Source organism: Petaurus breviceps, unplaced genomic scaffold (assembly GCF_028583685.1).
Source record: "Petaurus breviceps papuanus isolate PSGF00001 unplaced genomic scaffold, PetGlider_PUasm1.0 37, whole genome shotgun sequence".
In the NCBI taxonomy this organism is placed as follows: Eukaryota; Metazoa; Chordata; class Mammalia; order Diprotodontia; family Petauridae; genus Petaurus; species Petaurus breviceps.
This window is the reverse complement of record NW_027186296.1, coordinates 20,427,718-20,444,369: the sequence shown is the minus strand read 5'-3', so window position 1 is coordinate 20,444,369 and position 16,652 is coordinate 20,427,718. Positions and strand designations below refer to the sequence as shown.

At 35.7% G+C, this 16,652-nt stretch overlaps 1 protein-coding gene across 3 annotated transcripts in view; it reads left to right on the top strand.

The window, feature by feature from the left end:
* DMXL2 (Dmx like 2) overlaps window positions 1-16,652 on the top strand; it is a 156,256-nt gene that overhangs the window by 41,367 nt on the left and 98,237 nt on the right. For all 3 annotated transcript variants that reach the window (XM_069098053.1, XM_069098052.1, XM_069098054.1), the window contains exons 7-8: window positions 6,410-6,585; window positions 10,019-10,202. In XM_069098053.1, the coding sequence (XP_068954154.1) occupies window positions 6,410-6,585; window positions 10,019-10,202 (360 nt within the window). The remainder of the gene's footprint in view (window positions 1-6,409; window positions 6,586-10,018; window positions 10,203-16,652) is intronic.

Sequence of the window (16,652 nt, the reverse complement as noted above, 5' to 3'; positions counted from 1 at the left end):
TGCTTCTACTATTGTACCTCTTCAATTTAAATGCTTTTCTCAGAAGTTTTGTTAAGGTAGATTTGATAGTCTGAATAAAACAAAAGAAGGAACACTTTTTGATCATACTGATGACAAGATGTAAGTTGACTATGGTTGTTCCTACTGACTTCTAACATGTAGACCCTAGACTAGGAACAGTTTTTCTTCTCTGCCTCCTCGCCTCCTTTCCCCAGTCCCCAACTTAGTTCTTGTGAGGCTCAGATGCATTCCACATGTAGGTTAGGTTTTTAATGCCAGGACACACAGCCCTGGAGTCCAGGAGTCCAAAACTCCTTTCTACTCCTTCTGTCTGAAATGTACTCTACCTTTGTCTTATATCTTTCTAAATTCTGCACATATTTCAAGGCCCCGTTCAGGTCTTTTTGTCCAAAGCCAGTCTTCTAGACTGAGTTTATTGTTCTTTTCTTTCCCTTCTAAGTTCCTATAGCACTTAAAATTATCACTTGATTAATTGCTGTCTTTTTTTTTTTGTAAAGTCCTTATATTCTTTTTTAAAAAAGTTTTTATTTATTTATTTTTTTGCTTTATCAGATACTTTATTAACTTCTAGTTTTACATCATTCATTTCTGCAGGATTTTGAATTACAAATTTTCTCCCCGTTTTTCCCCTACCCACCACCCCAAAATAGCGATCCCACTGGGTATCCCCTCCTCCAATCTGCTTTCTCCCATATCTTCCCCCATCCCCCTCTGACTTTCCAGTAGGGCATGGTGGATCTCTATGCCCCAGTGCCTGTATATCGTATTTCCCAGTTACATGTAAAATAATATTGATAATAGTATATATATATTTAAACATTTGATTAAACTTTGAATTCCAGATTCATTCCCTTCCTCCCTTGTCACCCACCCTTACTGGGAAGATAAGCAATTCAAAATAGGTTGTACATGTGTAGCTATGCAAAACATTTCCATAGTGGATATATTCTGGAAGACTGACTATATTTCCTTCCCTCCTATCCTTCCTTGAGGGAAGTTGGAAGCACCCACTTTTGAAAAGGGACAGGATCAAAGTAGAGAATAGAACAAGTGGGAGGTGTGATAGGAGGGAGGGAAATATAGTCAGTCTTCCACAATATATCCACTATGGGAATGTTTTGCATAGCTACACATGTACAACCTATTTTGAATTGCTTATCTTCCCAGTAAGGGTGGCTGACAAGGGAGGAAGGGAATGAATCTGGAATTCAAAGTTTAATCAAATGTTTAAATATATATATACTATTATCAATATTATTTTACATGTAACTGGGAAATAAGATATGCAGGCACTGGGGCATAGAGATCTACTGTGCCCTACTGGAAAGTTGGAGGGGGGATGGGGGAAGATATGGCAGAGAACAGAGTAGAGGAGGGGATATCCAGTGGGATTGCTATTTTGGGGTGGTGGGTAGGGGAAAAACGGGGAGAAAATTTGTAACTCAAAATCTTGTGGAAATAAATGATGTAAACTAGAAGTTAATAAAGCATTTGATTAAAAAAAATTTTAAAAAGTGGGTGCTTCCAACTTTCCTCCCCCCCCAGCCTTCTGTCCTTTCCATCATCCCCCCTCTCATCCCTTTCCCCACTACTCTACTGTAGGGTGAGATACCCTATTTAGTGTTCCTACTTATATTCTTCATGATGGTGTATGAAGGTGACCTTTTGGTCTCGTAAAAAAAATAAATTTTTTTTTGATGGACAAAGCTATTCCCCACCTCCTACAGCATTGGAAAAAATGAGAAAAACCCCCTTGTAATAAATATGCATAGTCAAGCACAACAGATCATGTCCAACAATTATTGACCCTTGGTTCTTGCAGGCTGTGTCAGAGGAACACCAGTTCAGCCCAGTTAAATGTGGAAAAGTTCATCACTTGGCTTCATAGTAATAGATTTTCCAGTATATTCTGTTCCTTTCTCAATATGATTAAGTTCCCTCTCTGCACCATGTAGTCTTTCAGAGTTGCCTATAGTACAGAATAGTTAACTGATTTGCTTAGGGTCATATGTCAGTTTATGTCAGAGGTGAGTCTAAAACCCAAGTCTTCTTTAGTTTAAGATTAGCTTTTCTATCTAGTACATCATCCTGATTCTCAAACAGCATAGTAGAAGTTTAATAAATATTGGCTTAACAGATCTTCACAGCAGTAATGACTCTGAAGGAGCTGCTGTTAGATGAAGATGAAGGTGACAGGGCCAATATGGTATGATAACTAAGAGCTATGTCTGGAGTGTTTCTCTAGGAATGCCTTATTATTTTATTACTAGAAATCTGTTTCCATATTGAATAATTAATGCCATTTGCTCTGTGAACTTTACATGGAGCCCCAAGTGAGTCCTCAGTGTGGGTATATGGGTTCACAAATTGATTTTCTCTATCAACTGAAATACTATATTTTGGTGCCTAATTAGTTGTAGAGCTTTAGAGAAAGTGACAGTAGGTCTAAATACTTCTCCTTTTAAAAAAAAATTCATTCATTTATTTATTTATTTTTGCTTTTTGGAAGGGGGAAGGTAGGGCAGTTGAGGTTAAGTGACTTGCCCAAGGTCATACGGCTAGTCTAGATTTGAACTCAGGTCCTCCTGACTCCAGGGCCAGTGCTCTATTCACTGCACCACCCAGCAGCCCCTGTACTATTACAAACTGTCCTGCAAAGCGCTCATCAAAATGTGTTCTTGTAAAAGAATATCTAATTTTGTTGGAAAGCCACTTCTGGGATGAAATTATGTAATGTAAAATTTTTGGTATAACACTATTATTCTCATTTCTGCTTTTTTTGTGGGAAACCTGTGCAGTTTGAGTTTTAAAAATTGTGATTGATTAATGTTATTTCCTTGTCATGATAGTGTTAAATCTGGAAGATAAGGTGACTGGGAATGCTGAGTCTGAGGCTTACCTGTATTTTGGTGTCATTAATTTTGTCAATTTGTAATTTCCCTATTTTTTTTTTTTTTTTGCCTTTTGGAGGGCAATTGGGGTTAAGTAACTTGCCCAAGGTTACATGGCTAGTTTTTTTTTGTGTGGGTGTTAAGTGTCTGAGGCTGGAACCAAACTCGGGTCCTCCTGACTCTGGGGCCAGCACTTTACTCACTGTACCATCTAGCCGCCCAATTTTCCTGTTTTTTGATGTTTCTGAGAAATTTTCTTATCATTTCCTGGAATTAGGTTGGATTCTTTTCTTCACAGTTCTCTCAGGTAGCCTAGTTTAAAAATTTTCTCATCTTGCTTTGTTCTTCAAGTCTATCTTCTTCATTAGCATGGGTTCTAGAGCTTTTTCCTGGTGGTTAATTTCCTAGATATATTTTTTTCTTCTTCTAATCGTTTCTGTCATTTTACCCTTCACTAAAATAATTATTTTTTTCAGCTAAGTCTTTTGTTTTGCTTGTATTTTTTTGTGGATAAACCATGGTGTTTTGTTTCATTATTATTTTTGTTCTGATATTTCTTTTTTGTATTTAGTTCCTGCTTTATTTCATCTCATTTAACTTCCCTAATTTTATTTCTCCCTTAATTCTTCCTGTGTGTTTATTAGCCATAATATTGGTGAGAAAATTTTAGTTTCACTTTGGGGTCTTGATATTTTTGAATAAATTTTTCTTTTTGTGTTTTTACTTATCTTTAAAAAATCTATCATTTGTTGCAGTTATTTTTTAAGCAATTTTTTTCTAACCCCAGTTTTCTTTTGAAAGTCAATTGTGATTTCTTTTTTCTTTTCTAGTTTTCATTTCTAATGCTGGTTTTTTTTCATTGAAGAAGCATTTTTTTAATCACCTACTATGCAGAAGTATCTACTTAGGCATTGAGGATAAATACAAAATTCTGATTAAGATACAACCCTTGCCCTCATGGAGTTTACTGTTTGGTAAGAGAATATATCACATATAAAATGATAATATATAATAATACTTAATAAATTCCTTAGTAGCAGCTTAACATGGAGTTAGATAATCCACACTTGGGTAGGAATACCTGGATTCAAGTCCTGTAAATCATTTAAGTTCTCAGTGCTCTGAGTAACTATCTTTAAAAACAAACAAACAAAAAAAACCAAACCACAAACCCAACCAAAAAAAATTTATAAATTTGATAGGTTCATCAACAGACTTGATTATTTCCACATTTGAAGACTAATAAAGTTGATTACCTAAGAAACTGAGTCTTTATTATATATAGCTTGTTCTGACGCTGATTTTGAAAGGGATATTAGAGGTCAAGGATCCCTTTTGGTTTTTTACTCTGCCATCTTTGTAGAAGTAGGAAAGCTGAAGAGTTGCTGTAGTTTTCACAGTGATGTGATCATTTTGCATAAACTTTCCAAAAACTGAAGAATGTGACCCAATGTCCTAATGATGCATTTTTTTCTCCCTTTGGACATATGAAGTCAATCCTATTAAGTACTTTATGTCTCTGAGTCTCCTTAGAGACCATAAACTGTTCTTATATTCATCTACAACTGGTTCTTGTCTTCTGGTTTCATTTAACTTAAGAATTTCATTATGATGTCATTTGCTTACTCCCTATAGGATTGGACAAATCTCCCTTATTTTCTGTTAGCCTACCAGAATCTGGACATATAATAGGTTGAAGGGGGCCACATGAGATAAAAAACCATTTCTATATTTCATTTCCTTCATGGATGGCCATGGTTAAATAATTTATGATCTTTATGCTTTGAAGTGGCACATAATAGGATTAATAAATGTTTATTGACTAATGGATTGTTGATACCTTCCATGACAGACAGAATCTCTTGGGATCATATTCAGAGTGTTTACAGTTTGTTTGCTCCTCAAAGAGCTTGCGTTAGGATAGCCTTTAAAAACTCAAAGTCAAATCTGTCCCTTGGTGAGGTGGGATAATTTTGTGTCTTTTTATTGTTTCATTTCTATAAATCTTGCTGACTACAAGTAGATTGTATTCTTGTTGAATTCAGGGACTGTAATCTCTTAGTATAGTGCTGAGTGGGTGTATACAATTGTGCAATAAATATTTTTTGATTGAATATACTGCTTCTGAGTTAATTTCTTGGAGCTTCAGAAAGCTATTCTTGTTCCATTATTATTGTTATCAGTAGGAGATAGTGGGGATCCCTTAACAGTTTGAGGATGAATAGAGGTACTTCTAGGGTTGGACAAGCATGTTGTGGTATTGAAGATGTTGCATTAAGATCTTGTTGGTTAAGAAAGAACTGAAAGTCAACTCTGGAGTGTTGGACTGGTTTCTTGCACAATCTTCCTCTGCTCTCTGTATGTTAGAGGAGCCAAGATGGTCTGATTGAAGCAGATGGTGCTATTGTGATCTATAGCCAAGAGGTATTTTCTGCCTCTGCTTCAGATGATAAAATATCCTTCACTAAAATTACAAATGACTCAAACTCATAGCTTACTTTGTGACTTTTAAAATCATAGTTCATGAAGTACTTTGATTAGATTTGCTTTTAAGGACTGATTTTTTTTTAACATGGTATTTTAGGATTGTTTTCTTTGCTTTTCAGATTTATTTTGGTCCTAGAATAAAGGGAGTCTTGGGAGAAGATTTTTAAATTTTATGTGTGTGTGTGTGTGTGTATTTTTTTTCCCCTCCCATTAGACATTCCCTAGTTAAACATTTCTCTGCACCCTAAGTCTTGGTGTTTAATATTTGCATGCCATATCTGTTTCCATAGCTTAAACTTGTACTTTTTTCTCTTCAGCTGTCTTAAACTTGTATGTTTATCGTTTTCTTAAACTTATGCTCCCCTTAAATAACTTTTTTCCTCCTCATTGCTTGAAAAACTAGAAATGATCAAAACATTAATCTCGGCAAATAGTTATGTATAATTTTTTTTTAACGAAGAATAATAGGATTAGAAAGAATCCAGAATCATATAATAGTGTTTTGTTTTTTTTTAAGCAGTTGGGGTTAAGTAACTTGCCCAAAGTTACACGGCCAGTTTTTTTGTGTGGGTGTTAAGTATCTGAGGCCAAAACCCATCCTGGGTCCTCCTGACTCTGGGGCCAGAGCTCTTACTCACTGCGCCACCTAGCTGCCCCCATATAATAGTGTTTTGCAACCACTTTGTTGCAACATATCGTCTCTTCCTCTGAGGAATTCTACAAGCCCCTTATTTGCTTGTAGGGTTCTTCCAGCCATTTAAGAAGAATCCTTTTAGATTTATTTGTTTATACTACGTAGATCACATTGTCTTATATAGTTAATTTTTGCGTATTCTGCTTCTCAAGCAGATTTCTGATTTGTGCATGTACAAATTTTGGAGAAAGAATGGCAGATCATTTCAGTATTCTTGCCAAGAATATCCCAAATGGGGGTAACAGAATAGGACATGACTGAAATGACTGAACAACAAAAAAATATTAATTTTATATTGGTTTCTTTTTTTCTGCAGGATGATTGTCTTTTGAAAGTGTGGTATCCTATGACTGGTTGGAAATCTATTATACCTCAAGAGCATCAAGAATTGAAAAAAAGACAGACATTTACTAACTTTTCCTTTGTTTATCTGGCACATCCTCGAGCTGTGACAGGTTTTTCATGGCGTAACACTAGCAAATTCATGCCCAGGTTAGAAAACTGTTTACTTTTGAATGTAAAAGAAATGGTGATTTCTCTTTTTTCTAGGGCCTTGAAGGGTAGAGTTTCAAATAACAGGAAAACACAAATTATTAGAAGTGAATGTTATATATTAGGTTAGCAAAAGTAAGAAAGCATTGAATAGATAATAGAGGAATAGAGGAAAGTATTCATTATCTACTTTCCTTATCCTCAATAAGTTATGGGATCTTTTCAAAGGAAAGATTATTCTGTTGGTCTGATAATTTTCAAAGATATTAGTTAAACTAGCTCAGGAATACCATAAGAATTTTTAAGGAACAGCTAACATAATGTTTTTTTATTTTTATTTTTTGCTTTTTGGAGGGCAGTTGGGGTTAAGTGACTTGCCCAAGGTCACACGGCTAGTTTTTGTGTTAAGTGTCTGAGGCTGAATTTGAACTCAGGTTCTCCTGACTCCAGGGCTGGTGCTCACTGTGCCACTAGCCACCCATGGTTTTTAATTTTTAAAATTTTTTTTACTTTTTGCATATGCTTTTAAAAAAAAATTTAAATTATTTATTTTTAGTTTTCAACATTCACTTCCATACATTTTAAAAGTGTATTTTCTCTTTCTCTTTCCTCCCTCCCCAAGACGGCTTGTGGTCTGATATAGGCTGTACACATGCATTTCTATTAAACACATTTTCACATCAGTCATATTGGATAGAAGAATTATAACAAATGGGAAAAGCCATGAGAAAGAAGAAAAAACAAAATAAAACAAAAAAGAAAATAGTCTGCTTCATTCTGCATTCCGACTCCATAGTTCTTTGTCTAGATGAGACTGGCATTTTCTATCATGTGTACTTTGGAATTGTTTTAGTTCCTTGCATTGCTGAGAAAGGCTTAAGTCTATCAAAATCAGTCCTCATACAGTGTGGCTGTTACTTTGTACATTGTTCTCCTGGTTCTGTTCCGCTCACTCAGCATTAATTTATATAAATCTTTCTAGGTTTCTCTGATGTCTACGTGTTTGTCATTTCTTATAGCACAGTAGTATCCCATTACATTCAAATACCACAACTTGTTTAGCCATTCCCCAGTTGATGGGCATCCCCTCTGTTTCTAGTTCTTGGCCTCCACAAAAAGAGCTGCTATAAATATTTTTGTACATGTGGGTCCTTAACATATGCTTTAAAAGCTTATCTGGGAACTTTTTCATCAGCCATCCTTGAGAAATTAGTGCAAAGGATAGGAAAATATGGCACAAATCATGTGAATGAAAATAAATTAGCATAGAAAATTAGATGTCATGGGGAAGGAAAGGAGGGCTATGTTTTGAGAATCTAAACAAAAAGGGTATTGTGAAAAAAAAACAACTAGATATCAGGAGACTAGGTTTTTCTACTTTATTTTTTACTTGTTTTCAAATATGAAATTAACAGCATACTTCATAATTGAAAGTATATTTGCTAAATACTTTTTTTGTAAATTGAGTCAGGTTTTATTTAACTACTTTTTTGAGAGGGAAAATATTTTCTTTTCATAAAGTAGTTAAATTTTAAGACTTAGAGGAGTATCAAGGTAGCATGAAAAAAGCACTTTTATTTGCCATTTCCCAGAACAGGAGAACTTCCTAGTTTTATTTAATGTTCATAATTGTATTCTAGGGACACTTTGATTTGGCTTTCTTAATTTATGTTTAGATGGTGGTGCTAGATATTTTCTAATGTCCAGGATGAATCTGGGGTTAGGGCTGATGGGTGGAATCAATCAGTTAGTATTTTTTAAGTACATACTATGTGTCAGGCACTGAGCTAAGTGCTGGAAATACAAAAAAAAGTAAAATACTGTCTCTGCCCTCAAGGAACTTATAACATGCAAACAAGTATATACAAAGCAAGCTGTATATAGGCTAAATAGGAACTAATTAACTGGGGGAAGGTACTAGAATTAAAAGGGGGTAGGGAATGTTTCCTGTAGAAGGTGGGATTTTAATTGGGATTTAAAGGAAGCTAAAGAGGCCAGTAATCAGAATAGAGGAGAGATTGTTCCAGGCATAAGGGGATAGCCAGAGAAAATATCCAGAGCCAAGAGATGGAGTATTTTATTCATCGAACAATCAAGGGGCTAGAATTGCTAAATTGAAGAATATATGTCAGGGGAGAATACATGTCAAGTGGAAGAAGAGTAGAAAGGTAGGAATGGGCTAGGTTATGAAGCACTTTGAAAGCCAAACAGAGCATTTTGTATTTGCTCCTGGAAGCCACTGGAGTTTATTGCAGAAGGTGACATGATCAGACCTGTGCTTTAGGAAAATCACTTTAATGGATGAATGGAGGACAGATTATAATAGAGAGACACCCACTATCAGACTATTATTATAATCCAGATGTGACGTAATGAGGATCTGCAGTAGCGTGGTGGCAGTGTCAGAGGAGAGAAGAGATGAGAGGTTGCAAAGGTGAAATCAATAGGTTTTGGCAACAGCTTGGATATGGGTGGTGAGAGATAGTAAGGAACCCAGGATGACTTCTAAGTTGCAAACCTGAGGGACTGGAAGGATGATGTTGCCCTCTGCAGTAATAGCGAAGAGAGGAGGTGGGGGAAGGTTTAAGAGGAAAGATAATTAGTTCTGTTTTGGACGTGTTGAGTTTAAAGTGTCTACTGGACATCCAATTCCAGATGTCTGGAAGTCAGTTAAAGGTGCAAGATGGAGGTCAGCAGAGAGTTTGAGGCAGAAAAGGTAGATTTGAGAATCATCAGGATAGAGATGGTAATGCAATCCATAGGAAATGGTAAAATCAATAAAAGAAGTAGTATAGAGGGAGAAGAGAAGAGAGCATTGATCTGAAAGAGGTTCCAGCAAAGGAGTTATCAGAGAGGTAGGAGGAGATCCAGGAGAGAGTGATCCTAGAAAGAGCCTAGAGTAAACCTAGAGAGAAGAGAGTATCAAGGAGAGAATGATTAGCAGTGTCGTGGCTGCAGAGAGATCAAGGGAAATGAAGAAAAAAGTCTATTGGATTTGGCAGCTAAGAGATAATTTTTAATTTTGGAGAGAACAGTTTCAGTGGAATGATAAGGTTGAAAGCCTTATCTTGGATTATCTTCGGAGAATGAGAACTTGGGTTCAGTTGTGACAGCTGAACCTTCCTACCTGGATTATTTTTTCTTAAAAGGTCAGTTAATTTAGCTCTGTTTTATGGCAACAGACTATATCCCCAAATTTGTCCTCCCATCTTTATAGAGGTTTGTGCTGTTATCTTCAGAAGAGAGAATGGAGTTGAAAGAACTTGAATGGATTAGCTGGAAAAAACATATTTTCTGATAGTGTTATTGCTTATGTAAGTGAAGGATAGCACATTAGGTATTTAATGATGACTAAACTGAGGAAATGTAAAAAAAAAATATATTTATATATAAATATATATGGTAATCCCTGTCTATTTCTATTTGTCTACAGGGGTTCTGTTTGTAATGTGTTATTAACCTCATGCCAGGATGGCATCTGCCGTCTGTGGGCAGAAACCTTATTACCAGAAGATTGTCTTCTGGGTGAACAGATTTGTGAGACGAGCACTTCCAGCATTGCCAGCAATCTTTCTCAATCTGGAAGACAGAAAGACAGAATACAACATGCTCTCGAGGTACTGTGATGTTTGTGTTGGCCTTAATACTTAACATTGTATGTGTGTGTACACTATTTAATAGGGAGATAGGAAGATAAGGATCTGAACAGAAGCTCACAAAGCTATATATAAGACCTGGCACATATAAAATTAAAACAGTCATGGACTTCAATCTTTTTCATACCTCTAAGAGGATATCTACTTTTTTTTTGGAGGGGGGAAGGCAGGGAAATTGGGGTTAAGTGACTTGCCCAAGGTCACACAGCTAGTAATTATTATGTGTCTGAGGCCAGATTTGAACTCAGGTCCTCCTGACTTCAGGACCAGTGCTCTATTCACTGTGCCACCTAGCTGCCCCCATATCCATTTCTTTACATATTCTTGACTTGTTGACTAAAGAGTGTTTATTAGCCATACAAGGACTCACACGTGACTCTGAAATGTAGCTTAGATATGTACTTACATCGCTTGTTTGCTTTGTGGCCATAGGACAAGTCATATAACTCTCAGAATGTCAGTTTTCTCATCTATAAAATGGGTTGTATCTATGGACACCTACCTTGCTGAGTTATTGTGTGGAAAATATAATCATGTAACACTACTCTGATGTCTCATTGTGTCATGAAGATTCTTTTGGGGTCTTGGAGGCTGTACCAGGAAAACCTAAGCCCTGGGAGGCCTACCAGTTGGAAAGGCTTCTCACAGCCTTTTTCCTGATTGACCGTATTTCTTTCATCTGAGGAACAACCCTGCTAAGTTTGGAGAGACCATAACCAAGTTGACTAGAGAGTGATGGACTTTTTAACACTGCACCTTTCAAAGATCATTTGATAAATCATAGAGTGGTGGTTTTTTTTGTTGATGGAAGGAATACTCATACCAACAAAACCACAAATCTTTGTTTTTAATCACAATTTAAATTTCTATAACTTTATCCTTTAGATTTGAAACACTCTCAGTTATAAATTGTTTTTAAGAATAAGATGCAAATATGTTTTTGAAGTTCAGGTCATCATTTTACAAATAGTATGTTTTATGAAAATGAAATCCATTTTTATTGTTTCAAGGAATTTGGGAACTAGTATTTTTTATTTTAGTTTTCATTTTAAAGGATACTTATTAAGATATTTAGTACACTTTAGATGACTGCTTTTAACATTTTCATGGTTTACTATTTTTAAAAAAATCAGCTGTTTTCTAACTTACGAAAACTGCATGAGAGCAGAGCTGCTGCGTTGGTGATTGAGAAATAAAAGTTTAATTATGGCTTAATAGGATTGGGGCATGAGGTGTTGAGATTAGTCAGGGGTTCTAGTTTACTTGTAACAGTTATCAGAGAATTAGCAATTAATAGAGAACATCCTGTGTTAAAAATATGCCAAACATTGCTTAATCTCTCTTTGATGAGTGATATTATTTTAAGATCTTTTAGTGTCTGTGGGGCAACTTTATTACATCTGTCTTTACTAATCTTTAGATATGGTGAAGTGTTAGATAGGAATTCAAATAATAACAGAATGTTAGCTGTTTTATGCTGATGATAAAAGTGAATGCAGATAGATTAAATTGTTCTTTTAAAGGAAATTTTAAAATTAATTTCTTTCAAATAAATATAATGAAAGTGTCTGTTCTTAAGATATATTATTCTGCCTTTATGTAATACTGACTTGCCTTGTTTTGTGTATGCTCAATTTTTAGATATTACCCTTTGGACAGCATATATTTTAAAATTTCATTAGCCATATTTGAAAGCAGATGTGACTAATAAGATATTCTATTATGCATCTATTAGAGGCCCTTGGAACTTTTATTGGAATTATTTGTTAAGCTAATAGTTAATAAGGACCTGTAAATTGTTTACACATTCAATGGGGATTAATTGTATCATCCATTTTAGGTATCCGGTAAAGTTAGGACAGAGAGACCAGCTCAGAATAAAGGGGGGGGGGGGGGGGGGGGGGGGGAGGTTGTGGAGAGAGAGATTGTATATATTCAAATTGTAAAATTTAGTTATTCTTCCTTAGCTTAGTACTGTTTAATGCTTTTTACATGTCTTCTGCCTCATTTTCCTTCATGTATAGCAAAGGATTGCTGTGAAGAGAGACATTTGAAAACTTTGTAGAAATCTACCTCACCTTTACCTTGGTTAGTTTGCCTTCTTTTCCAGAAAATAAATATACATGAATGTGTTTACTTTGAAGTATTTTCTGGTTATACCTATTTTTCACTGACATAAAACAGAATTGAAATAGGTCAGTTTTTCACCTGAATCCTCAGATAAAAAAAAAATCTTCAGATAATTCCTAGCAGTATTTTATTTTATTTTTGTAAATAGTATTTTATTTTTTCAAATTGCATGTAAAGATGGTTTTTAACATCCATTTTTTATAAGATTTTGAGTTCTAAATTTTTCTCCCTCACTCCCCTTCCCCTCCCCAAGATGGCAAGCAATCTGATGTAGTTTATACATGTGCAGTCACATTAAACACATTTCCACATTAGTCATGTTGTACAAGAAGAAACAGAACAAAAGGAAAAAAACTATGAAAGAAACGCAAAAAAAGTGAAAATGTGTGCTTCCATCTGCATTCAGACTTCATAGTTCTTTCTCTGGAAGTGGACAGCATTTTCCATCATGAGTCTTTTGGAATTGTCTTGAATCATTGTATTGCTGAGAAGAGCTAAGTCTGTCATAGTTGATTGTTGCACAGTATTGCTATTACTGTGTATACTGTTTACCTGGTTTTGCTCACTTCACTCAGCATTAGTTCATGTAAGTCTTTCTAGGTTTTTCTGAAGTCTGCTTGCTTATCATTTCTTATAGCACAATAGTATTCCATTATGTTAATATACCACAACTTGCTAAGCCATTCCCCAGTTGATGGGCATCCCCTCTGTTTCCAGTTCTTGGCCTCCACAAAAAGAGCTGCTATAAATATTTTTGTATATATACTTTCCTCTTTTTTATGCTCTCTTTGGGAAATAGACTTCCTAACAGTATTTTACAGAGATGATTAGAAATCATTCAGCGAATATATATTAATTGTCTACTATGTACCAGGTACTGTGCTTGGTTCTAGAGGTGCAAGTAAAAAGAATGAAATAATTCCTATTGTCAAGGAACTTAAGTTCTCAAGATTTATCTGTCTCTTTTTGGATCAATTTTATTTTCTTAGTTGACACAAATGTTTGGCATTTGCTTTGTTTTTTTAAAGAAATGACCATATGTTATATCTGAATTATTTAGTCTTTGTTTACCTTTATGATTCTTGGGCTATATGGGCTTGACTGTCTTTGTTTTTCTACTGTTGGGTTAATGGAGTTAGATGATTCTGTATGTATGTGAAAGAGGGTATTAAAATTAATTTGTATACTCTACTTCTAATTATAAAGATAAAATAGAAAACTTAGCTTTTTCTTTTCTGGAAAGTTACTCAAAGATTCATTATTTATTCTTAAAAGAAAGAAAATAGAAATGATGTAAAGATGAGGTTAGCATTAATGGTAAAGGACAGACCTAACAACATAGAATAATTTTACCATTTTAAACTTTTATAATAATTATAATTCTATTCTATTTAATAATTTTAAGCCAGCAATATTTATTGAGTACCTGCTATCTTCATTTCACAGTTAAGTGCCATGGGAAATTATTTTTTGAGGATTTTTACCACTGCCTAAATAAAAAAAATAATATTTGAAGTGATTTACTTAATATAGTAAAAAAAAAAATAGGGATAATAAAAATAGTACAAAACCATTTAAAAGGAACAGAGAGAAAGAGATTTTGCCAGCTGCCTGAGATAAGTTCTTTACTGCAGTTGAATATGGAATTTAGCTCTAAATTTCCTGGAAGCATTTGTATTATAGTGTTCATTGGTTATTTTTTGCTTTTGCCTTTTATGGGATCAGAGTTTGTCTGGAAATTTATTTTTTATTGTGAGTTTCTTTTTACCTGCCTTTTCTTCCATCTTCTTTATTTCTTTTGAGGGTACCACAATCCTTCTAGGTTTATAACTTTAGAATTATCAACTCTTTCCTCCCCTCTTTCTTCGTATATCCAATGAATTGCCACTTCTGAAAAATATCTCTGATCTGTCCCTTTTTCTCTACTTTATGGCCATCATGCTACTTCTGGCCCTCCTTGCCTTTTCTGTCCAATGATTTCAATAGCCTTATTGGATTCCAGCATTCCATTCTCTTCTCTTTCTAGTCCATACTCTGCAAGGGCATCAGAATGATCTTCCTGATTTACAAGTCTGCCTTTGTTATTCCCTTGCTCAGAAACCTTCTGTGACATTCTGTTGCCTTTAGGTTAAAATACAAATGAACACCCTTTGCACTCTGGTTCAAGGGTCCACATTTTTTTTTCCCTTCTGGTACATTGCTACAGTGCACAATACTGGCCTCATTGCTTTTTAACTTAGCATTAGATGTTCCCTGTGCCTGGAATGCTCTCATTCTTCCCCTCTGCCTGTTAGAAGATGCAGTTTAAATGTGGTCTCTGTGGGAATTTTTTCCTGATTCTTCCTCCTCCTCTTTAGTACTTACTTTCTACTCAAATTGGGATAGATATACATGTATTGGTTTAGGTGTCCTATCTTCCTCCCTTCTTAGAAAGTTAAGAGGGAAGAAACTTTTTAAAAATTTGCTTTGCGATCCTCAGTGAACTTACACTTAAGTGTGGAGTAAAAGCTTGTTGCATTAGAATAGGGGATACACTGGACATTTCAATGGATATCTTAAACAAACACCAAACCATTGTTCAAATGGATGTTTTCTTATCTGACCTTGCATAAAAACTGGAGATAGGAAGTTTCTTTGTGGTCCTGAGGCAATATGGTCTAGGTACCCGTGTTTTCCCGATAATAAGACACTGTCTTATTAATTTTTTGGACAGAAAAACACCAGAGGGCTTATTTTCAGGGGAGGGCTTATTTTAATGAACATTGACAGCAATTTTAATAAACAGGTAAATGTGAACAAAAAAATGTACCTTTATTCAATAATGATCATGTCATCTTCTTCAACAACATCGTCATAAGTGTCCATACCCTGAATTCCGTCCTGGATGTCTTGCGCCTCCATTTCCTTCAGAAGAAGTGGACCCCATCTGTCATGTCCAGCAATATAGCTCTCTTTAAATGAATATGTCTTGTCCAGGTAACCTGCTCATAGTGCCTTGGCGACACAGCTGTCAGTAATTTTATCCCATGACTTCTTTACCCAAGTCACGACTTCTTGCAGACAGGGCTTCACAAAGTTTCCATGCTGATTTCTTTCCATTCTATTTTCAATGTAGTCATTGACTTCCATGCGCAAATGGTCCTTGAATGGCTTCTTTATTGCAATATCAAGGGTCTGGAGATAGGCAGTCATTCCTGCAGGAATCATCACTTGATCTATTCTTCTCTCTGCAAGGAAGTTCTTCATTTCTTTAGCGCAGTGAGTGCTGGCTGAATCCCACACTATCAGACCTCTTTGGTTACCTCGCATAACAAGTGGCAGCATTAAATCAACCCACTTTCTTATAATGGCTTGTGTACACCAGGCTTTTTCGGTTTCAAGAATGTAAATGCCAGATACACGTTCAGTCTTATCTTTCTTGCCCTTACTGATGATTAGAGGTGTGGCTTTCTTTCCATCCAAACGAATTGCCAAAACACAGGTGACCCGTGCACTTTCATAGCCAGTGGTGGGAATGTAGATTGACGTTAGAGGTGTGGCTTTCTTTCCATCCAAACGAATTGCCAAAACACAGGTGACCCGTGCACTTTCATAGCCAGTGGTGGGAATGTAGATTGACGTTGCACCCCTGTGATGAATTGTTGTTTGAGATCCTTGTCCCATAAACACTGCAGTTTCATCCATAGCAATCATAATGCAGGTTTGGTACTTGGAAATGTCGATCCTATCAATAAAGGACTTGAATGCAAGTGCACGTTTAATAACTTCAGCATCTTCCAGCTTAAACAGTGTTGTTGATCTTCTTAGGGACAGTTCATACCGTTGAAGGAAACCGTCCAAGTAGTGTTGTGATGCTTTGAATCCTTCTGCGACCATTTCAAACTCTGGTGCCATTGAAAGGGCAAATGCTTGAATATCAGCCCTGCACACAACCAAGGCCTTTGCTTTCCTGTCAGCGATCCATTCACCAATGAGGATCTCCAAGTCAGGATATAAGGGCTGCTGACCTGATCCAGACCTGCGCTTTTTCCCTTTTCCCTCATCCACCTGTTGATTGAGGTTATTACGGTATAATCTGCTCTCCATTTTCTGACCATTCGAAGATCCAAAAGTTTTTCTTTACAGAAAACTGCAAGATTCTTGCCATGTGACTCCTCTACAATTGCTTTCTTATACTCAACAGTATAGCTCTTCCTTTTTGTACTCATGTCTGGGGGTCAAAACAGACAGAATAATAAAATTATGACCATCAGTCCTTCTTTTCACTCCATCATGCCCCCT